The 24849-nt window shown below is 44.5% G+C and overlaps 1 protein-coding gene across 8 annotated transcripts in view; it reads right to left on the bottom strand.

Annotated features, from left to right (window-relative positions):
* Positions 1-1052: 1052 nt before the first annotated feature.
* The window catches only part of TNRC6C (trinucleotide repeat containing adaptor 6C), a 297145-nt gene continuing 273348 nt past the window's right edge, over positions 1053-24849 (bottom strand). For all 8 annotated transcript variants that reach the window (XM_060252964.1, XM_060252971.1, XM_060252969.1 and 5 more), the window contains 4 exons: positions 17255-17449; positions 8373-8443; positions 4689-4828; positions 1053-2439 (listed from right to left, as the gene is read on the bottom strand). In XM_060252964.1, coding sequence (XP_060108947.1) covers positions 2079-2439; positions 4689-4828; positions 8373-8443; positions 17255-17449 — 767 coding nt within the window. In that variant the 3' untranslated portion in view covers positions 1053-2078. The remainder of the gene's footprint in view (positions 2440-4688; positions 4829-8372; positions 8444-17254; positions 17450-24849) is intronic.

Here is a 24849-nt window from a genome sequence, read left to right on the forward strand (position 1 = left end):
TAAAAAGCTAATCTTTAACAAAAAAAAATGTAATGCACAAGTTTCCTGATCCAAGCAGTCAGGGAGCACAATGTTCATATAATTTTTAAAAACATACTCAAAGGGTATGTTATTCCATTGTCTTTCTTTCAAAACAATCAAAAACATTGATCATTTTTAAACATAAAGCAATTTTAATATATAAAGCACTCTTCAAACATCTATTTTTTTGAGTCCATTATTTGGTAAATATGTAACTGCTACACATTAGATTAGGTATTTTTCTTCTTCTCTTACTGTCTTTTTATTTTTTTTGTTTTGTTTTTTAATAACATCTTCAGTGCTAGGAGTTGGGTTTAAAAAATACATGAAATGGTGTGGAGTTGCTCCTCGGGAAACCCGGCTTTCCTGAGACATCTTCCACCATGTGCAAGATAGTGATCACAACGTTTTTTCGCCACTTTGACGAAGAGGAGGAAAAAAAAACAACAACAAAAAGAGTACACAGCAATGGCCAAAGGAAAAGATAAACAACAAGAACAACAAGAACAACAACAAACAACACTGTTTCAATCCCAGAGCTCTGAAGTAGCATATCTTCATTCTGAAAATAGGTTTCTTTATGATGGAAGTCTTTTTTTTCTTTTTTTTCAATTCCTTTTTTTATTTTAAAGTTTGAAGGAGGGGAAAAAAAAGTCTGTAAACAGGTGGGAGCCAAAAACGTAGGCTCCTCCAAAAGCAGTCAAAACCTATGTCCAAGTGCTTGTTTCTGTTCCGGCTTGCAGGGAACCATCCACTCTTTACAAGTATTTATGGCCACAGTTCAACACGAGTTTTTTTTTCCTTTTTTTAAAACTTTATATTCCGAATGGAAAAAAAAAATGGTGCAATACTCCGGTAATTATTTCCTTGCATTAGTCCACAATAAAAAGCTGCTAAAGGTAGATATACATATTATTCTCCAGAGATACACACTGTAAGTTTTTAAAATGCGGTAAGAGTCCTTGAGTAAACATTTACACTTGAATTGTCGCCAGCCCCTCCTATCGGGTTTTTTCCCCATTTTTTCTTAAAAAAAACAAGTAGGATTAGCTACAAGAAGGGCTGTGGACACTCAGTGCAAAGTTAGAAACTAATAACAATTAAACGTTTGACCAATGAGCAAATCAAAAGCATATACTGAAAAGGAAAAGAAAAAAAAACACACATTTTGTTAAATCGTACAACTGGCGCACGCACACCCACATACGCTCACACATCGATCCATCTTTTCCCCAATGCATACATATAAGAAAAAAACCTTAATTTTTTTCCCAAGAGCCTGTTCTTTTGTTTTCTGATGCCAACCTGGAAGTGTAATAATAGAAAGTGTTCACATTTTACTATTGGCCTGCTGGATTCAAGTATAGTTGCATGTTTGATATGTTTTTTTCCTAAACCACTTTACTATTTTTGAGGGGGAATTTCAAAAAACAATGACACAAAAAAGTAATGAAACAAGTGTAATGTGCATAGGCAAGACCCATGGGAGTAATGGACATAGATATTCCACCCCACCACTCAATCAAAGTTGTACAGCCAAGGGTGAAGATTTGTTCCCCAATGCTGCTGATGGGCTGGTTGGTTGCCACCCCCTTGTGATTAATGGATCTGCCTCTGGCAATGTGCATAATTATCACAGGCTCATTTTAAATAGGCTTTCTCACATCCCTCCTTCATCCCTCCTCCACTCCCAAAGTTGATAAAATAACCCTTTCCAGCCCAAATTCTGAAAAGTGCCCTTCATGATAGAACTAGTCTAAGCAGCTTTTATACGTCTTTAAAAACACCATACAAACATAAAAACAAAACCAAAAAGCCATTGGAAAAAACCCACATAAAACCTATCATTAGCACGTGAGCCCATACTGTTGCACTAACAGTTCACAAGGACTTCGGCAGAGTTTCATAGTCGATATTGGACAGAGGTACTAAGAAAGGGCTGCCAGTCTGATCTATTAAAGCTGGATTCTTCATGATGCCCTGGACTGGAAAGGGTTACCATTATTTTTTTCCTTTAGTGCTGATGATTGTTACTTCCATTTTGTTTCTCTGGCATCCTAGATGGATTCCCCGCTGAGAAGGTCACCTGGGAGCAGAGTATTCAAAGGCGTTGGGCTTCCGATAACCCTGCCGTCATCGGTGTTGGGTGGACCCCAAAGGCTGCTTGAGTACTGAGGGACCCCACCCCAGAGCAGATCGCTGCTCCCTTTCCCGCTGAGGCAGGGGGTATTCCAGTGGCCTGCATCATTGCGCACCATTCCATGGGAGCTGCTTGTGGAGCCCAAACGTGTCTGAGTGGTTCCAGTGTTGGACTGCCAACTGGAGGTGGGGGGCAGTGGCTGGCCTTGTGCTAAGAAACGGTTTACTTCCTCTTCTCCAGCGAATTCAGCCAAGATGGTAGTGTTCCCCAAAACGCACCTGGAAACAGAAGGAAAGACACGAGGATGCTCAAATCTTGACAGAATGTCCAAATCTGTTACTTATACTACCAAGAATGGAAAAATGAGGTTTAATCCTTTATCCTAAACATTTATTCAGACTCAAATAAGTGCATAGAAGATTGAGCAAATCTTTTAATGCAAGAAACCTACATAACAATTGGTCCAAATTTCTGCACCTCTGTGATTGTCTGATTTCTCTTCCTAAACTGCTTTTCCATAATGGATGAAATAGGGAATTGCTAGAAAAGTAAGACAAAAGAAAAGCTAATGGGCTGCATTTGGAGAACCTGCAGCCTCAAATCTAAAAAAGAACCTCCAAGGTCCGTTTTCCTTTGGAACTATAAGTGGAACAGTACTGCTTTCAATGTCTCTGTGACATCAGCAAACATTATTTCAACCCCAGACTTATTTGTATGCCTAGCAACAGTATTTCACACACTGAGGGAAGGAGGATTCGTTCAGTGGCAAGATACCTTTCGGCTGTTATGATAATCAGGGAGCAAATGAGAGGTCATTCCATTTGATGTCTATTTACTGATCTTCTATTTCTCTTCTGAAAATATGCCCTATTTTGTATCTTTTAAAAATGCAAAGAAAGGTATTTGGATTGGATTGGACAAAGGAAAGGATCAAGGACTACTATGCTTGACTTTGAAAGCCAAGGGGCCCAGAAAGAACAAGGGCATACAGAGAGTTCAAAGGTTGTCTGGACTGGAAACACAAATCAGTGGCACTGCATGGGTTAGGGCCAAACTAGACAAGATCGTGTTCTCGTGGCTGCCATGGGGACACTTTTGCCATGTTAAAGTGATTTTAAAATGCCGTGAGGGCCTGATCTTGATCACTTCCACAGTGTGGAGGGCTGAGATGCTGTTGTCCTCCCTTATCAAGTGCCTAAGCAGCTGTACACAACCCCTCATGGCTGTTTCAGTGCTTGAAAGGGCACACGGTGGGGGAAACAGAAGTGCTTGTCAGAATCCACACATTTTCTGTCATTACGTATTTTAATGCCATGCAGTCCACCATGCTACATTTAACGTCTCCCTTGTTCTCCTTTGCTTTCGTTTTGTAGTGTATCACTTGAAGTATTCAATCCCCTGCCATGTCCGTCTGTACTCGCTTTGTGTGTATTCACTTTAACTGCAGAGGCATCTTTGGCACCATCTGGCTGAGACTAGCTTTTGTCTCTCAGGCTAAGAGCTCTGAGTTGAAAATAGTTAGACCTTTGACGGTCTTGGGGGAGGGAAGGGAAGGAAAAACAAGGGCTTTTTGGAATTACTTAATGACACTGATGCTGGTAGCTTTCACTCCAGACAAAGACTCTTAAGGGAGAAGTATGCTCTTGTAACAAATCAATAATACATTCCTATGTATCTATAGTCGATGTCTGTCTGAGTGTTACTGGGCAAGACCTTACAGTGCTGCAGGTCTAGTCATAAACAGGTCCTTACAGCATTTTTATATTACTTTAAAATGGTGTCATCATCCTCGTGGCAACCACAGGACGCTGTCACAGTTGGTCTGGCCCTGAGGGAAGCATGGATATAGGCAAAGGGGTTCTACGGGACAGAAGCATAAGACACAAGCCCATTTTTTTTTTAAAAAATGGGAAAACAGTACAGAAATATTCTAAACAAATGGGAAATGAAGCTGGTCAAACCCAGCTGAGAAGGGAAGCTGGGGCTTATCCAGGTACAACGCATCTTTCTGGCTACAATGCCTACACATGGATACCATTTAATGGGCACCATGCTGGTGCCAATACAGATCCCAATTAATCATAGACTAATCAGTTACCACTTGGTCTCATACCGGGGAACAACACAAATGTACACTGCGTCCAAAAACTGTGGCTTGATCTCCTCATCAGGTCTTTACGTTTCATCTTAGCATACACAGAGGAGTATACTGTGAATGAAAGCAAGCATTTTAAAAGGTCAATTCTAATTTCGCAACCTTTGCTTTTAGAATGGGGGAAAAAATGGAACATTTCTGAGATGACACTGAACGAGAGGAAAAGCTGCAAGAGCTCTACTTTTATATTAGATTTGCCAGTGTTTAGAGTTTTGCCCTGTATCATAAAAAAAGAAATCAGGCAAGATCACATAATGCCATACTTCTCTGTACACTTCACCTTCTTTTTTTATTATTGATTCTGCACCAGGCAATTATTACAACACAGCAAATTTAGAAGTATCAGAAAGCAAATACTGGCTATATGCATACATATGCAGAGACTTCTGGGCCTTCGCTGCTTCTTCCTTGGAACTGTATCGGACCACAGCATTCCCTTGAGTCAGGTTCAGATGGAATGTAATAAGAGGACCATGCTGCAAGCATAGAGTACGCAGTGTAGAGCCATCAATCTAACAGGAGGAGGAGAAGAATTCATTTATTGATTTATTGAGCTTTTTTAAATAAAGAAGGCTGCTATTATTGCCTTCGTAACTGTGAGTCAATCTTTTAAGAAGAAGGTGTATGTAAAGTCAAAACAGAATCTTTACAAAATCTAACACACCAAATTGGATTTTTATCTGCCTTAATACATCCCATTTACTTTGACATTGGAGGGTGGGGAAGGAGGGAGAGAAGCATATCATCCAAAGGAAGACTGACCTTTCAGCCATTACCAGGAAGGAGTAACTATGACAGAGTTGTAATAGCCATCTCTAACTTACTGCCTTCTTATATTTGCATTCTCTCTGGAGGCTTACTGCATTGGGCTGCTTCTCTCTCTCTCTGAGCCTTGTTTCCCTGAACAAGCGCAGCTGGAACCAGGCTTTTTTTAAAAGCAAGAGTTTATGTCAAGGATTTTAAGGGTACATGCATTAAGGCTGAGAGTTGTACTTGGAAGGGTAATTTAATTTTCACTAAACAGATGATAAAACTAAACCTGAACCAGACCTATCTTAAAGCATTTGAACCTGGTTGTTAACACTATGTATCTTCAGATTAATTTGTTCACAACGATTTTCTGAGGTGATTCTTTTTCTTACTTGCTGAAACAGACATCTCCACTAAAATACCAGCTATATTCAGATATTAAAAGGCTTTCAAGTAGCTAACCTGTGATCGACTGAGGCAGATTCACCTCACCACAATGAGGCCTACAGATTTTTCTGTTAGCTCCAACTATGCTCACAGGTCCATGTCCGAGCGATAACTCTGAAAAGTGAATTTCTACACATTTGCTGTAGGGAATGAGTTTTTCTGGCAACAACATTTCACCATGAGAGAAATACATTGCTCCCGTCATCAGATGTTACACAGAGCTCCTGAAAGATGGGTATGTGGAATGACTTGTATTTCTGCTTCCATTGATTCTGCTTACCACTAAAGCTTTCAATAAGGGTCCACTTTCTGTAACACACATACCAACTGCCACACTTTGAACGGCAATCTTGCTGTTTTGGCACAATAAGTAAGCATGTGTATCCAGTCAAGAATTGTCTTATAATTTAGCTGGCCGACGGGCTGTTTTTATATTTCATCCTTTTAGATTCCTTGATTAATATTTTTTTTTGAAGTTTGCATCGAACCCTCTCAAAAGCAGGGAGAGGATTCTAATAATTTGTATTAAAAATGGCCATTTTTCAGAGCACCTTCTAATGGTTGTTCACACCAGATCCATGAGATTCTGTAGCAGTAGCTCTAATACCGCTAAGCTTTTCTTGTTGACTTTGCAAGCTAACCAAGAGTTCAAGTTTGTCACAGAAGTGCATATTTATAGAAAAATATCAGTCTTATCTTCCTCTTAATCTAGCCAGAGGTGTCAAACACGCAGCCCACAGGATGGATCAGGCCATGGAGAGCCAGTTTGGTGCAGTGGTGAACTGTGCGGACTCTTATCTGGGAGAACCGGGTTTGATTCCCCACTCCTCCACTTGCACCTGCTAGCATGGCCTTGGGTCAGCCATAGCTTTGGCAGAGGTTGTCCTTGAAAGGGCAGCTGATGTGAGAGCCCTCTCAGCCCCACCCACCTCACAGGGTGTCTGTTGTGGGGGAGGAAGGGAAAGGAGATTGTGAGCCGCTCTGAGACTCTTCGGAGTGGAGGGTGGGATATAAATCCAGTATCATCTTCTTATCTGGGAGAACTGGGTTTGATTCCCCACTCCTCCACTTGCACCTGCTAGCATGGCCTTGGGTCAGCCATAACTTTGGCAGAGGTTGTCCTTGAAAGGGCAGCTGATGTGAGAGCCCTCTCAGCCCCACCCACCTCACACGGTGTCTGTTGTGGGGGAGGAAGGGAAAGGAGATTGTAGGCCGCTCTGAGCCTCTGTCCTTGAAAGGGCAGCTGCTGTGAGAGCCCTCTCAGCCCCACCCACCTCACAGGGTGTCTGTTGTGGGGGAGGAAGGGAAAGAAGATTGTGAGCCGCTCTGAGAGTCTTCGGAGTGGAGGGCGGGATATAAATCCAATATCTTCTTCTTCAAATCTATCCCCCGAGCAACTTCCTTTTCCTGCTTCCTTTACCAGGGCAGCTGCTACAGCTTGCTTTCCCCCCAACTCCCTAGTGGCTCTTTGCTTCCTGCCTCTTGCCTCCCCCCCTCTGTGGCTGCTTCCTGTGAAAGAGATAAAAAAATAAGCCTCTGTCGCTCTGTCTTATGCACACACACATGCACACACACACACAGCCAGAGCTTTTGCTTCCTTCTCTGGGGCTACTCCTCCTCTTTTGAGGAAGAAGAGAGGAGGAGGAGAAAAGAGAGAGAGAAAAAACAAAGTTGGAGTCCCACGATGACAGCTTCAAGACCAACAATGTTTTATTCCAGAAATAAGCTTTTGTATGCAAGTATACTTCTTCAGAGTGAGGGAGGTGGGTGGATAGATGGATTCTTCTGACAAGCATGATGTACACTGAGGACATTATTTCGGCTTTTTCTGAAAAGTTGTTGTTTTAAAGAAGATTGGATTTCTGCAATCGGGATTTATTTTCTTTCAAAAAGACCCTGATTAAGGATCAGAACACTAGGACTGGTCTTTATATCTTGGTCAGTGGAATGATTTCAGATGAAAAACGATAATAGCACACATTGGAAAGGAGACAGGAAAGCTAGGTCTTAATTCACTCTAGGAGGAGGCATTGTCTTGAGCCTCATCAGCAATTGCAGTTCAGCAATCTCTTTCTAATCTCCCACTGAAATTCCTTTCTAAGAGCACTGCTACTTTTAGCTCAGCAACTGGATGTTGTGGTTTCTAATGTCAGACTTATGTTCATTTCGTCTTTGCATCTTCCTAGACTTCGTCCTCCTGGATGGAACTGAGACCTGGGTTTCCTGCCTCATTACCAATACTGGTATCTCCATGCCTACTACCCCTCTGCATGTCACACCTAACCCAATCAAGCCTGATATTGTCATTCACCTGCTACTGCTGCTTGACATTTGAAATCACCTTTATAAAGTTTATATCCCTGGTACCTCATTTTACAGCACGCGTGGCCTGGCCCAAGAAAGTGACATTTGTGCCAGATCCGACTATCATAATCACATGATATTACCTAAATAATCAAGAGTTCAAGCACTTTTCAACTGTCAATGAACTATATTTACTTCAAGCTACTTTCATCTTGGACGGTTAGTTGAAACGATCACATAAAACTAGATTAAAACTTTTAAATATATCTCGTACGTGCCTGCTGACCTGTTTGCACGTCTGTTGCTTATCTCATATTTAGATACGAACCAATAAGTTATCTAGTTAAATCACATGATTATGATATACTACATTTAGAGAAACTAGCCAATGAGACATTTGGATGAGACATTCCCCTTGTTCTATAAGTGTAATACCATAAGTTGCACTGCTACCAGATACATGAACGAAAGGCTACCAGGATATCAAATGTTCTCTTCCCAATCTTCCAGGTGGGGTCCAGTTCTTTGCTGGATTAATCAGTGAGCTTTGCTTACCTGGGGTGTGAGGTTACGGAGGACCAGCCAGCTACTTGTTCTTCCTGAGCTGTCAGTACTCCACGCTGAGCCTGTATCGCAATGAAAGGAAAGATCAGTAACAGCACAATCTAGTCAATAGAACAAAGGCTGTACAACATGTAGGTGTGACAGACTGCAATTTTAAAAGCTTAGAAATGCTGTACAAACAGTTAAAGGACTGTGAAAGGTTAATTCCTCACATAGCCAGAAAGCCTTGAGTGACAGGCTGCTCCAAGAGATCTGATTGGTTAACATCAGCTGAGCAGAGAAAGACTTCTGAACTGGATGCTGAGGAGAACTCATTCTGAATCCAACTCTGACTGAATACAGTTTAACAGAGATGGGGAACTGGGGAAAGTTGGCAGGAGGATAGGGTAGTTAGGAGAAAACTCTAATTTGGGCCAAGGAAAGGGGTAGATCTTCTAGTAAGAGATTTCCCTACCCTGTTAAAACAGGGGGATAGCTCTGGAGAGATCCGTGGTCTGGTGTGGTTAGAGACTGCCTTGTGAAATCTTAAGAGTCAATTAAAGCTCAAGAAGAGAACTGGTGTGTTTAGAGAAGAGGGGTTTGGGCATTGGATAGAGCGCACAAGCCTTCAGGAAACCAAAATAATAAGTGAATACTCAAAGAAACTGGAGTGTTTGGAAAACACTGGGACAAAAGCCTTTCATCTTAAAAATCCTAAATCACTGGGAACAGTTTATAAAACTCTAAATCAGGGGGCAGCTAAACTGTGGCTCGTGAGCTGCATGCAGCTCTTCCTCTGGTGCAGCTTGCCACCCCCCATGCCCTCCTTTGCCTCGGTAACACAGCCAGAGCCCTCCACAGACCTGTTATGGCCAGCGCTGCCAGGGGAGACAGCCTGTGTGTGCATGTGTGTTGGGGGGATGGGGGAAGGCGGAAGGCTGTGGGCGCCCAGCTTCTCTTCCTGGGGAGTTTAGACCACCCAGCAAGAGAAGCCTCCAAAAGTGGGGTCTGCATTCAATGGGGAGAGGGTTCCACACTGCATGGAGATCCTGGCGGCAGGTTCTCTTGCTGGGAGGTTTAAACTGCCTGGCAAGAGAGGCCTCCAAGTGGGGTCTATCCTTCCTTCCTGCCTTTCCTCATCTATTTTCTTTCTTTCCTTCTTCCCTCCCCCATCTGTTTCCTTCCTTCCTTTTCTTTCTCTCTCTCTCTGGTTCCCCTCCCACCCCCGTTCCTCTCTCTTCCTTCCTTCTACCTGTCCCTCCCATCTCTCTCTTTCCCCTTCCTTGCCACCCTCCCTCCCTCTCTCTTTCTCCCTTCCTCCATCTTTTTGCTTTCTTTGCTTGGAACATGAATCTGAGCCCTTCATGCAGTGCTACCAGTTCGGAGAGTTTGGTGTAGTGGTTAAGTGAGCGGACTCTTATCTGGGAGAACCGGGTTTGATTCCCCACTCCTCCACTTGCACCTGCTGGAATGGCCTTGGGTCAGCCATAGCCCTGGCAGAGGTTGTCCTTGAAAGGGCAGCTGCTGTGAGAGCCCTCTCCAGCCCCACCCACCTCACAGGGTGTCTGTTGTGGGGGAGGAAGGTAAAGGAGATTGTGAGCCTCTCTGAGACTCTTCGGAGTGGAGGGCGGGATATAAATCCAATATCTTCTGTCGGAGCGGGAGTAGCAGAGTGAGGGAGATGACTTGCCCGACACAGGGCTTCAGGAAAGAAAATCAGGCAGACACGTGCAACTAGTGCCAAAAGGTGTATTAACATATATACACAACAAGTGCTCTCTTGTGCAGTCTATACAATATCACCTCCACGGACAAAGTGCTTCGCCTAACCACCATCTCACAGGGAGAGACCTGTGTGATGCACACACAGATCATATATAGTCCAAGCAGCCAATCCTGGCCATGCTGACTCAGCAGATTGCATCACTTGGCTTCTGCCGGCTCAAGCCGGTCTGCTGATCAGGTCACTGTGACCTAGCCTGGCAGCTAGATCACCAGCTGTCATACTGTAGCTGTCAGACTGGGTTTATGTAGATTCTTGCTCCAACACACCTCCTAATCTATTTAAACCCAGTGCACCAAAACACTTTACACAGTTTACATACATGTCCACCAGCAACATTACAGTTCATATTTACGTAGCTCGGAACCCTTTCCGGAATTCGTTCAGGAACTCATCATGATTGTAAAACACATCATCGTGTTCCTGTTCAGCCAGCTCTTTCAGACGCTTGGCTTCAGCCTCCTTCTCCCTTGCCTCGCACTCTGCCACCCAGGCTTTCCATTTCTTAGCCTTTTCTTTTAACATTTCCTCAAATCCGGGTGGGTCTGGATTGACAGTCAGAGTGACATAGGGACACTTGTACCTAGCGGGACGTTGGCCTTTGGTGGACCTGGCAGACACCCGTGGCCCTGTGCTTGGACCAGCTTTGTCTTCTTCGGGTTGCTCTGTTCCCACCTCCTGGGCTGGTTGCTCTGCCCCTGTAATTGGGTGTTGAACCTCCTGACTCTCACACTTTACCTCCAGTTCCTGCATTTGAGGCTCTGCCTCCTGACTCTGCTCGTCGGGCTCTGTGCCAGCATTCGGCTCACCTTCTCCAGCCCCACTGGGTGCCACCTCCTGGGCTGGAGTTCTGGGCTGCGCTCGAACATTCTTATCAGTACTTGGCAGCATTCCCAGGTCTCTTTCCGTAGAGTGCAATCTTGCCCAGCTGGACTCACTAAATCCAGCGGACCTACTAAAGGTTAGCTTCGCCCGCTTATCACAAAAGCGATATGATTTGGTTTCTGGCTGGTAGCCCAGAAAGGTTAGGCTCACTGCCCGGTCACCTCCTTTCCTTCTATGTTTCAGAGGAATATTCACCCAGGCTTGGGTTCCAAATACCCTCAGAAAGCTCAAATCTGGGCAGTGGTTATATAGCCGCTTATAAGGCAAATCATTTACAGGCTTACACCAAACCCTATTATGTACGTATGCCGAGCAATGCATCGCTTCCGCCCAATAACGAATTGGCAGCTTTGCATCCTCGAGCATGCTGTGCATTAGTGTTTGTAACACGGCGCCTGTTCGCTCGGATAGCCCATGTTCTTGGGGCGTTGCTGGGTTCGTCAGACGGTGGGCAATGCCCTTGTTCTCCAGCCAACGTTTCATCTGGTTAGATAAGAATTCCCCCCCTCTGTCGGTTTGTACAGCTAGGAGATTAACCCCTAATTGTCTCTCCACTGCTTTGACCCACTTGGTGAATGTCTTATACACCTCAGACTTATGCACCATGGTGAAAACCCACGCGTACCTCGTGTGGTCGTCGGTGGCCACCAAGCAGTATCTCCTCCCCGACAGACTCTTTGGCAATGGGCCAATAACGTCTAAATGGACTAGTTCCAGGGCTCGTGTGCTTTCCCTTGAGCTTTCTTTAGCAACAGCACACGCCTTGCTTTTGGTCTTCTTGCAGACCTGGCAATCCAAGTAACATTTGCAAGGATTTACTTTCAAACTAGGCACAAGCTCCAGGGTTTTCTTTAACGCCCTAAATCCGCAGTGCCCAAGTCTCCTATGGAGCAAATGTATACAATTATTGTGCACAGGCTCATTCGACATCTGAGCCACCTGGGCACAATCACTCTGGACCACATACAGTTTACCTTCCCTCTTTCCTGTCACAAGCAACTTTCCCCCACCTCCCAGGATTTTGCAGCAGGTTTTCTCAAATCTCACCTGGTATCCCTGGTCAAACAGTGTGCTAACACTCAACAGGTTAGACTGCAGTGAGGGTACATACAACACATTTTGCAACATACATTTCAGTGCAGGAAATTCCACATTGCCTGAGCAAACAGAATTGGCAGTGGTCCCATCAGCCAATCTCACATACTTATGCTCAGGACTGTCAATGTTTTTCAACAACTCCTTCTCGCAGCAGAGATGGCTCGTTGCCCCGGAGTCTAAAATCCAAGCAGACCCTGTGCTCTCTACTGCAGACGTGACCAGCCGGGTTGCTTCCTCACACGGGCTGGCGGTCCTCCGCTCTCGCCGCACACGCCCCCACCTCTTCTCCCTCTCAGGGCAAGCTCGGAGCAGGTGCTGCGACGACCCGCATCCATAGCAGCGACGGACTGCAAACGCAGTCGGCTCCACTTCCTCCACCTTCGGACGCCTGCCAGCAGCAAAAGCTGGCTCATTCTTGGCTGTCTTCCCGGACACACCGATAACAGCACGCTGCCCGGCCGACACCCCCGGACAGCTCACGGCCGCAATTCTCTCTTGGAAGTCAAGCAGGTGGGCACAGACGTATTCCATGGTCAGGGTCGCTACGTCCACCGTCTCCAGAGAAGTTATCAGGGGAGTGTACTCAGGTGGCAACGACGACAGCAAAATGTACACTCTGTCGTCTGGAGCTACAGTCTTGCCTCTTGCCTCCAGCTCAACGAAACAGTCCGTTAGCCGTTTGATGTGATCTTTCACACACCCTCCAGCCGGCATAACGGTGCGGAACATCCTCCTTGTCAAGGCCATGAGGGAACCAGCAGTGGTGCTAACATGCACCGCACTCAACGCGTCCCAGGCAGCCTTGGGAGTGTCCTTCCCTCGCACATAAACCAGCTGGGCATCTCCTATAGACAGCACTATGTTGGCCAGTGCCTTATCCGATAACACAGTCTCGGCAGGAGATAAGTCAGCAGGGGGGTTACTCACGAACAGCCATTGCCCTTCACGCTTGAGGTAGTGTTGCATTCTCAGGCTCCACACCGCGTAGTTGGCTGAGGTGAGCTTCTCAACGGCTACTCCAAGCTGTTGCTGAGCCATCGTGCCGACTCCTCCTCACGGCTGGCTGCCGACGTCCCTCTGGCTCTCAAACAGAGAACGGTGGTGCTTCTGTGTCCTTCACCGGCGTTCCTCGCCTCCGGCTCTTTCCAACCTCACAGTCAGCTCAACTCTCAACTCTCTCCTCCGCGCAGCGGAAGCGTGCTGGGCCCATAACCCTGTCGGAGCGGGAGTAGCAGAGTGAGGGAGATGACTTGCCCGACACAGGGCTTCAGGAAAGAAAATCAGGCAGACACGTGCAACTAGTGCCAAAAGGTGTATTAACATATATACACAACAAGTGCTCTCTTGTGCAGTCTATACAATATCACCTCCACGGACAAAGTGCTTCGCCTAACCACCATCTCACAGGGAGAGACCTGTGTGATGCACACACAGATCATATATAGTCCAAGCAGCCAATCCTGGCCATGCTGACTCAGCAGATTGCATCACTTGGCTTCTGCCGGCTCAAGCCGGTCTGCTGATCAGGTCACTGTGACCTAGCCTGGCAGCTAGATCACCAGCTGTCATACTGTAGCTGTCAGACTGGGTTTATGTAGATTCTTGCTCCAACATCTTCTTCTTCTTCTACCTGGCCTGCCTTGACCCCCAAGTCACCTTGCAGCACTTGAGCATCTGGTATTTGTTCTATGTGGCTCTTTCATGAAGCAAGTTTGGCCTGCTCTAAATAGCATATGAACTAAAGCAGGGGTGGCCAAACTGTGGCTTGGGGGCCACATGTGGCTCTTTCACACATATTGTGTGGCTCTTGAAGCCCTCGCTGCTCCATCAGCCAGCTTGGAGAAGGTATTGGTCTCTTTAAATCACTTCTCCAACCCAAGCCAGCTGGCAGCTTGGAGAATGCATTTAGAGATAAAGTTGCTTTCCTTCCACCTTTCTTTTCCTCCTCCCACCCCCATCTATTTCCCTTCCTTCCTTTCTCCCTTGTCTCACAGCTCTCAAACATCTGATGTTCATGTCTTGCAGACGTCTAACACTCATGTCTTGCGGCTCTCAGACATCTGAGATTTATTCTATGAAGCTCTCACTTTAAGCAAGTTTCGCCACCCCTGAACTGAAGTCTGTTCATACACCGATTTATTTCATACTTCTATACTGAGTTACCTCTGAAATTTTGCCCAATTTTACCTAACCCTGTTGAATAAAATATTTTGTTAATTTGGAATTTCAAAACACCTCAAGTACCATTTAAATTTAAGGGGGATCTTGATCCTTCCCTCAGGTTCCTAGGCTGAGCCAACAGTCAAAACTGATATTGTGACTAAGTTCTTTAGGAAAGAAGAAAACAGATAACTAGGGTGGCTCAGTCACAAAAGGGAAAGAAAAACAGGAGGAAAATCTTGCCTCTAAGGGAGAGACATGTATGGGGGAGTCAAACAGGGACACAAACATGAGGACTACAATTGATACAGGGATTTCTAATATGCAAATTTGTCAGAATTCTCCCTTGCTCAATTGGGGGGTAGTTCCAGCTGATTTCTTTCTTCCTTGGTAGCAGCTCTTGAACTACACTGGAGGATGTATATTTCACTGAAGTCTTCATTGATGCTATGTTTTCCTTAACTACTGTGGGAGATTTTTAATGGAATGATAGCCAACATATGGTCTTGAGACACTTCTGAATGATTGCTTCTTTGCAATGTCCTATTTGAATTTGTTTGCAGTTTGTGTGAGTTTCAGATAAATACAGCTGAAACACTCACAGGATTCTCTCTCATTTGTTATGTTTTCAGACCCCATGCTGAAAACAGATTGCTGAAAACATAATAGCATGCAACACATAGAGTTAATAGAACTAGATTAAGCATCTTCCAGCTGTGAGGAAGGTGAAAGGTTGTGGGTGCCCAGCTTCTCTTCCCGGGCAGTTTAGACCACCCGGCAAGAGAAGCATCCAAGCAGGGTCTGCATTCAATGGGGAGAAGATTCCCTACTGTTGATTTTATGACATTAGGGTGGATCCAACCAGCTTTTCTGTAGATGAAAAAGGGAGGAAGAGCCTCTTTTAACTATCCAAAAATGTTACGCTGCAGATCATGGGAACTGCATGGACAAAAGCTATTTGAGACCGTGACTGTAAAGTCTTCATTGATGCTATGCTTTCCTTAACTACTGTGGAAGACTGTAAAGAGGAGAATTGCGCAAAATATATACACACACTTAAGCTTAGTAAGCTGTGAATTTCAACTTAATTTCCCCCAAAGCAGCATTAGTTGCTGAACTTACACTCACTCCGAGTGCAAAGCACTATGCATTGCTCAGACTCACAATGTAAAACACTATATGTTGCTAAAACTCACAGACAAACAAACTGCAACTCTAATAAAACTTGCCTGGCATTAAGCACCACTGAACAAAACTTCTGAGTAGACCTGTTTAAGATTGCTTGCCTAAAATATCATATCCCTTTTGTGTTCTGCTGTTCCACAAATAAAAGTGTAAAAGAGGCGGCTTATTTCAATTAGAATCAACGATGTTAAATCAGAAGACCAAGTAAAACACCTCTGTTTTGCCTGGTCCTTCCTACAAAGGCAAACTGCATGGCTTTGGCATGGCAGCATTTACAAAACTGCCATACAGATTTCTAAGTTCAGGTGTGTACTCAAACAAAGGCTGTACAACATGCAAGTGTGATGGTCTGCAATTTTAAAAGCTTAGAATTAGGGATATAGAATTAGTAACAATGTATAAACAAGTTCTTTTTTGAGCTTCAAGAGCCTTTTCATTTTGTCAGGTTCTGTTGCTGGTATTATTATTTTTCTCCTTTACACTGTTTCCCACCATTTTAAATGCATCTTTTACTCCATTTTTATGTTATATGCCATTTTTGACGCAAAACAATATTCTGCATTGTGCTTGCTGCTGCCATCCCTATGTTTTGTGCTATAAACAGATGTGCCACCTTCACTGGCCCTGCCAATCCAACTTGGACTAGCAGCAATAATCATGGGCCGTCAACACTGACTTGTAACTTATGAATTTATTACACTCAATAACAAAACAGTGAAAGGAGGAGCTGATTATCCTCTCAAAAATGGGAAAGTCTACTGTTCTTTTGCTTATGTTTTAGGTTATGAAAACAATCATTTCCCACCTGAGGCACAGACAAGCAAAGCTTCCCTCTCTTGAGCTTCTGGTTCCTACCCAACATGAAGATGTTTTAACAAGACGTTCTTGTCACTACTTATGGGGGTGGGGGTGGTTCACATGCCTCTACGGCGACTACATTTGGAGAATTCTGTTTTACATCCACTGTACAACTGTGCATCATGGTTTTCCATACCCCACAAAATTCAAAATTAATATTTTGCTAGTCCAATTATAACTTTCATTTATTCATAATAACGAACATATGAAGCTTCCTTATACTGAATCAGACCCTTGGTCCATCAAAGTCAGTATTGTCTTCTCAGACTGGCAGCGGCTCTCCAGGGTCTCAAGCTGAGGTTTTCCACACCTATTTGCCTGGACCCTTTTTTGGAGATGCCGGGGATTGAACCTGGGACCTTCTGCTTCCCAAGCAGACGCTCTACCACTGAGCCACCATCCCTCCCCTAATATGAACATATGAAGCTGCCTTCTACTGAATCAGACCCTTGGTCCATCAAAGTCAGTATTGTCTTCTCAGACTGGCAGCGGCTCTCCAGGGTCTCAAGCTGAGGTTTTCCACACCTATTTGCCTGGACCCTTTTTTGGAGATGCCGGGGATTGAACCTGGGACCTTCTGCTTCCCAAGCAGATGCTCTGCCACTGAGCCACCGTCCCTCCCCTAATGTGAATTGTTTAATGCAAAATCCCAAGCTGCACACAGAAATTCACGTGCCACAAAGAAAAGAATTACTAATAGAAGAAATTATTTTACCAGATTGCATTCTCATGACTGCCTGCCTGCCTGCCTTGGCTTTGCTACAGTGCATCTTCCAAAGGAGAAAAATATTGTAACCCTTCATATTGATGTAGTCTGGTGGCCCTTCGAGGTCTAACAATTTCTACATAAACAAGTCTTGAATACAAAGAAGATATATGAACAGTAAAGTGCTGTACTGCAATAAAATATAGGAGTCAGGAATACCAGAGGAGTAAGAGCTGGTCCAACCCAGTGGGCTGGCACCCCAGGTAGATGATGGCTTGGTGTTTGTTAAGCCTGGAGGTGGTCTTGTAGGAGCAGTAGTGTTTCTGGGTACCTTCCACAGTTCATGAGACAAAGAGGCTTGTGTATGAGAAACTGGGCCAGAGGACCACGTCGACTTGATGTCTGACAATTTACCTGCAACGAAGAAATGCAAATCAGATACTTCTTAAAAAGGGGAAATACAGAGATAATTGGTAGTCTCTACGATTCCGGCCTCATACTAGTGGATATGCAGTGAATTCCACAACAACACTGATAAACAGATTACTTAACATAACTGACAAAACCTCCCTTGTTAACATAACTGTAATTCTCGCCATCGCACTAGTGCCATTAACGCAATGCTTTTAAAGCTTCTAAAATGGCTCTTCACGGTCCAGGACAAAACACCATTCAAGAACACTTCAAGTGCAGGTCCCCCAGGATCGTTACTTAAGAATAAAGTCAGCGATAGCATTTGCAAGTGTTAACGTACCGAACACATCTTTCATTGGTTTTGCTTCCAAACAAAAAGCTCCTCTTTTTCATAAACTGCAGGGATTGTCTTGTGTACTTTTTTACTGTATTTAGAAGCTAGATTTTGCAAAGGCACTATTTGAGGGGGTGGTGATGGGGAGGTGGATCAGGACCCTGCTTAGCCTCAAAAGTAGCCTACTGTGACAAGACGTCCCATTGACACAAATACTGCCCTCCCTCCTCATCCCCAAACACAGCATAGCTGTCTTCTTCTTCCTATGATGAGGCTTGCACTCTTCATACAAGCCGCTATTGCTAGCAATGGCAGTGTATGTCCTGTCTCTAACCCAGAAGTAATCTGAGAGCATATTAGGCCACTGCGCTGCCTGAAAATGGCTGCGTGTAGGAACACTCCTCCAAGGAGTGCACTGAGCAGGCACTGTCCTCTTTCGCATTCCCTGGGTCTACAGGGAGTACTTTTCTCCCTGTCTCACAATACAAGAACTCGTGGGCATTCGATGAAATTGCTGAGCAGTCGGGTTAGAACGGAGAAAAGGAAGTCCTTCTTCACCCAAAGGGTGATTAACATGTGGAATTCACTGCCACAGGAGGTGGTGGCGGCTACAAGCATAGACAACTTCAAGAGGGGGCTAGATAAAAATATGCAGCATTGGCCTGATCCAGCATGGCTTCTCTTATGTTCTTATGGGTCTGTAGCACAGACCCACTGAAGGCTAAAGCAGCCAGGCTCCAAGGAGCACACGCTCTGCACTCTGTGGGGGGAGAGGGTGTCTGGTGGCCGCATAGGCCTTCTCCCACATGCTGGCCATGCTCAGAGCCAGGCAGCAAAAAGTTGCCCATCAAAGCTTAGGTTGAGTAGTAAACTAAATCTAGAGACTGCAGAAAAAGCAGTGTCTCCTACACTAATAAAAACTGTTTCCACAAAAAGAGCCCTCATAGCACGATATGTATTATTTGAACATAACATGGCTTCCAATATCAGTTGTTCTCTAATCTCTTTTTATCATCCCAACTATGGTACAAAAATGTGATCTGAAAACTGGCTGACACTAAGAAATGCATGCAACCCAACTTCAACTTTAGGAATTATCCACACTTGGATTTCACTTATGTCAGTAAAGAAAATGCATAGTAATATCTCATTACTGAACTACTAATAACCAGGCCTCATTTTGGGCAGGGGCTCACAGGAGCAAAGCTCCGGAACATTTAAATTTTATTGTGCTCTTTATTTCTCTCTCTCTCCCTGTCCCAAAATATTTGCTTCTGGGCTCCATTGTTCAACCCCCCCTGTGAGAATTTTGCTGAATTCTAAGATTTGACAAACTTTCTAACATTTTTCCCCACAAAAAATGGGAAAATACCAAAAACATACAAAGCAGACAGATGGAAATCTTCATCCTGCCATTGTGGCCACATAGGAGAAAATAATTTAAAAAGTATGAAGGGAGTTAAGGTTTTATTATGACAGTTATAATTCAAGAAGCATTTTAAGGTAGATGCTGAGCTGATATCATTTAGTACACCTTCTGGTGATGTCAAGGATACGTGGTACATGTAAATAAGTTCTGCAAATGAGTTGTGCTAATACACTCCGGCACCTCTTTTTCTACAAAATGATCCCTGCTAATAACATTCTAAGACAGGGGCTTTACTAATGGCCTCAGCGTGTAAGTGGGATAGGTGGTGGGATGCTAAAGTAAGTCTCATGTGTATATACTACCACACCTATAACTGTGGCCGAGAACCAGCATCCTTGCACACACACTCCCATGTGTAGTTTGTAAAGTTATGCCTCTGTAAACTGGCTCACGATCAAGATCAAAGTTTTATCCCCTTCTAGATACTCTGAGCAGCAAGACCAGCACCACAGATAAAAAGCAACAACTAAGAACTGCACGGTTGGTCTAAAGGAAAAGATACCTTTGGTTTTACCTTGGCCAGTTTGGTGTTGCGGTTAAGCGTGTGGACTCTTATCTGGGAGAACCAGGTTTGAGTCCCCACTCCTCCACTTACAGCTGCTGGAATGGCCTTGGGTTAGCCATAGCTATCTCAGGAGTTGTCCTTGAAAGGGCAGCTGCTGTGAGAGCCCTCTCAGCCCCACCCACTTCACAGGGTGGGGGGAGAAGGTATCGGAGATTGTAAGCCGCTCTGAGTCTCTGATTCAGAGAGAAGGGCAGGGTATAAAACTGCAGTCGTCGTCTTCTTCTTACTAAGCAATAACTGAACCTCAGTATTAAAAGGGTAGCTTTAAATGTTATACCAATACTTCCTGCAAGGGCAATGCAAAGAAGTGGAACAGGAAAAAGAGAGGAAAAGGCACACAAAAAAGAAATGTATGGCAATTACAACTAGTCCTGGCCCCAACCTGGTGGAATCAGCTCCCTAGAGAGATCCGGGCCCTACCTGGCTTATTAGCCTTCCATAGGGCCTGTAAAACTGAGCTGTTCCACCAGGCTTTTAGTTGAGATTGCAGGCATCTATTCTTGATCTGGTTGGCCTCCCCTATCAGTACTGTCACCTATGCTACAAAGTGGATTATCATCTGCCATCTCTATGAGATGTTATAATGTGAGACAGCCAGGCTGGGCAATATGTGATGATACAGTAAACTTCTCCGAGTGCTGTTGAGTTGCTTGTTTTTATAAAGTTTGTATTGTATTTTATTGTTTTATCATATGTTGTACTCTGCCCTGAGCCCTATGGGGAATGGGCAGAATAGGAATATACTATAACAATAATAATAACAACTAAAGCAAGTTATTATTCCATTTTAATTAACTGTAGACAAGAGGGTGGTTAATATAATCTCAGACTATTATCTGGTCTGAGAACCTTAAGGGATTCAGATGGAATTCGTCAGTTGAGAGTGGCAGTTGAGAACTGACAGTGGACTGGTAGAGAAGACTGTGAGAAGATGAAGAAAAATCTGCATTCAAGCCTGAGTGAAATAGAAAAGGGGTGTGCAAGATCCCTATTAAGTGGTTAAGAAGGGAAATTGGAAGTTGTTTGAATGTTCCTGCCTTCACCAACTTTAGTGTCTGTTAGAACAAGAAGCTTATGCTTGTTTATATAAGCAGAGACTGCCAAGAAATCTCCCTCAAGTTTGAAAGACCTATCCGAATAACAGAAACAGTTACTTGTTTGTGACAAATTATCTGGCATTTATTTTTATACAAAGTAACCTCATTCCTGTTGCCTGTTCACCTCAAGTCCTATACCTGATTCCTACCTGACCATTTCCCCAAAGTTAATTGGGGGATTTTTTTGAACTAGCATCAGCCTTTCATTTGCCATTATCAAACCAGGGCACAAGAATTTTAGTTTCTCTCCTCAGTTTCCTATGCTGGGTCAGCTTTTACTAATATACATTCAAACAACTGGGTGGGACAGGCAGAGAAAGACAAAGAAGAAAAAAGGGGCTGCTCAGCCAGAAAGAAGATAAAGGGAAATCCTGTGAGGGAGGGCAAAATTATTATAGCTGCTTAAGTTAAAAATTAAAAAAAGTTTAATGGAGTAAATAAACTAGAACAACAGTCCATATGAAACCCAAAACAATACAAAAGCACCACTGCATTATTATCTCCACTGCAAGAACTAGCAACAGACTGTATTAATTATAAGTACCACAGGCGAGTGAGGGAGTGAGATCTATTGTGCCAGAATAGGTTTGAAGATTGGTTTCCTCAACACGCCAAGGTCATTTATAGGGGTGTGCACTTGGTATATACTGAGCTAAATAAATAACAAAAAAATACCTTATTACAAAGATCTGAATTTGGCTACCAACAGCCACAGCCAAATAAATGCTGATATTATTCAGGTGGAGCTAGAAGGCTGAGTTGACCTGCAGTTAACTGCAAGTCAGCTCAGCAAGCATTTAAACTTTAAATCCCTGCTGAGTTGACTCCAGCATGATCCCCACAACTGACATCAAATCCACCATACTGCTTTCTCCTTGTGGATCACTTCCTTCCCCTGGATCAAGCCCCGGCTTCCTTGGGTGTTGCAGTCCCAACTGAGTATCCAAAACGTGCTCCTGGGCACTCTCTAATATCCAGGGGTCAGCTTCCTGACCCTGCCCTTTGGCTGCTGCCAGGAGCAAGCCTCCTCCTTTTGCCTTCTCCCCACCCACAAAATCATCTTCCCAGGGTGCTGGGGAACCTGTTCTTTCATTGCTCACACCTTCTGACCTTCCTCTACCACTGCAAAGGGCCAGTTAGCCAGCATGACCCCCGCAACCTCTGTCAAATTCCTCATACATCCATTTTTCCTTGTGGATCACTTCCTTCCACTGGATCAAACCCCACATTCCTGGGGTGCTGCAGTTCCAACTGAGTATCCAAAGGTGTCCCTGAGCACCCAAACATCCAGGGGTCCACTTCCAACACTCCCCCCTCTTCACTGTGAGCAAACTCCCTTTTGCCTTCTCCTCCCTGCAAAAGCACCTTTCTGGGTTGCTGGAGACCCTGTTCTTTCACTGCTCACATCTCTTCCCCTCTTCCCATTGCCTCTCTTTGCCTTCTTCCTCTTGCAGCTGCACTTGTCCTGGTGGGCTTGGGGCCACCGCTACCAAACTGCCCTCCCGCTCTAGGCCACTCAATCCCACATCTGAGCCACTACCATCTCCTAGGTCTCCCACTGTAGCATGATTTGGTCGGTCAACTCAGCAAGCATTTAAACTTTAAATCCGTTCTCCATTATATCCTATGGGGTATAATCCCTACATATCCCTATAGGGTATAATGGAGCCAAATAATTTCAGGTTTCCCAAATATTTACTCAAATCCCAATACAAAACTGATATTGGTACTTGGGAATGCTGATTTTTTTGATCCAATGGATCCAACACTGATCCAGGGAAGTCAATAAAGATATGTCCTGCCAGATCAACGTCATTTCCTTCTCTGATCGACTGACAAGCTTCCTGGATCAAGGGAATGCTGTTGATGTTGCTTACCTGGATTTCAGTAAAGCCAAATGAAGTCCTGATGGGTAAACCAGAGGACTGTGAACTGGAGTCTGGGATAGTTAGGTGGATAGGAAACTGGTTTAGAGAACTACACTCAAGAATACGTGTCAGTGGCATTTCATCTGAATGGAGAGGTGTCCAGAGGGGTGCCACAGGGCTTGGTTCAATATTTTTAATAGGGATCTGGATGAGGGTGTGGAGGGGCTACTCATTAAATCTGCAGATGACACAGAATTGGGAGGAGCAGTGAACACACTAGAAGATATGGGATAGAATTCAACAAGTTCTGAGCATGCTGGAAAAGTGGACCAATTTGAACAAGATGCAAATTAACAAGGGTAAGTGTCAAGTTCTACATCTGGGCAACAAAAATTAGCAACACACATACTGGGCGAGGGATACACTTCTGGGTAGCAGTGTGTGTGAACAAGATCTAGGGGTGTGGGTGAAACATAAGTTAAATATGAGCAGCTAGTCTGATGCAGCAACAAAAAAGGCTACCATGATCTTGGGATGTATCGACAGAGGCATAACATCCAAAAAAGAATGTGGACCGAATGGAGCGGGTGCAGAGGAGAGTGACAAGGATGATCAAGGGCCTGGAGATCAAGGCCTGTGAGGAAAGTCTGAGGGACTTGGGAATGTTCAGTCTGGAGAGGATGAGGTTGAGGGAGAACGTGATTGCTCTCCCAAAGTATCTGAAGGGCTGTCACTTAGAAAAGGGCAGGGAGCTGTTGGCTGCAGAGGATAGAACTTGCAATAATGGGACTAAATCAGGGGTGCCCAAACTTGCTTTATGAAAGAGCCACATAGAATAAATGTCAGATGCTCAACAGCCGCAAGATGACTTAGGGTCAAGGCGGGCCAAGTAGCACCACATGAAGAGTTCAGATTTGTGTCCTAAAGGAAGTGAAAAGATGGAGGGAAGAGAGAGAGAGAGGGTGGGAAGGAAGGGGAAAGCGCATGTGAGAGAAAGAATGCAAATACCTGAGGGAGGGAAAATGGGGGGAGGAAGGAACACAGAAAGAGAGAATGCAAAAAGATGTGGGAGGGAGGGAGGAAAAAGTGAGAGAGAAAGAAAGAAAATACAGGGGGAGGAAGAAGGAGAGAGGGAGAGAGAATAGATGGGGGAGGGAGGGGGAGAAGGAAGGAAGGAACGAAGGAAGGAAGAGGAGGGGGGAGGGGAACTAGAGAGAAAGAAACAAAGAAAGTAAATAGAGAGGGGAGAAAGAGAGAAAAAAGGGAGTGACTAAGCTTGGAGGCTTCTCTTTGCTGTGTGGTTTAAACTGCCTGCCAAGAGAAGCCAGTGCCAGGAGCTTCATGCCGTGGGGAGGTCTCTCCCCATTGCACACAGACTCCCCTTGGAGGCTTCTCTTGCCGGGCAGTTTAAACCTCCTGACAAGAGAAGCTGCCACCAGGATCTCCATGCAGCAGAGATTTCTGTAAGATTACTGAACAATTTTTCTATCTAGAAGATATTATCATAGATGCTTGGTTCTACAGTTCTCAAAACTGTGAATTTGTGTCTGCAGAGATCACAATCCTCCACCGCAAACTAGGGTTCCCAAGTCTTATCAGGCTTTCAGCGGGGAGGTGGGGGTGGGTGGGCTCCGAGGTCCATCCTGGAATCCTCGTGTGCATGGGGTGCATTGACATAACCCAGAAATGATGCAATTGCATTGGGCACATTATGCATCAATGCGCTAGCATTTTGGCCAAAAACTCCATGGCCAAAATGCCAGAGCGTTGACGTATGCTCAAACAAAGGGAATTCAGCCTGAGATAAGGCACAAAAGAAATCTGCTAAGCTATCGCCATCACTAAATTTACACACAGCAGTTTCTATTTTATTTCATACTTTATACCAAGAAATGTATTAAACTTGGTGGTGAGACAACCCATTACAATTGCAAATCAAACTAAGCCCATAAACAACAACTGTGCTCATAAAATACACTACAGAAGTGCTTTCTCAGCTGCTCTCTATGAATTTAGTCCATAAACAGAAAGTCCTGCATGTTCTCAAAATATGAGCTAGAGGGATACTTGATCAATCCCTTAAGCCACAAATACACCCAATTCTCAG

The sequence above is a fragment of the Heteronotia binoei genome, chromosome 13, assembly GCF_032191835.1.
Source record: "Heteronotia binoei isolate CCM8104 ecotype False Entrance Well chromosome 13, APGP_CSIRO_Hbin_v1, whole genome shotgun sequence".
NCBI lineage: Eukaryota > Metazoa > Chordata > Lepidosauria > Squamata > Gekkonidae > Heteronotia > Heteronotia binoei.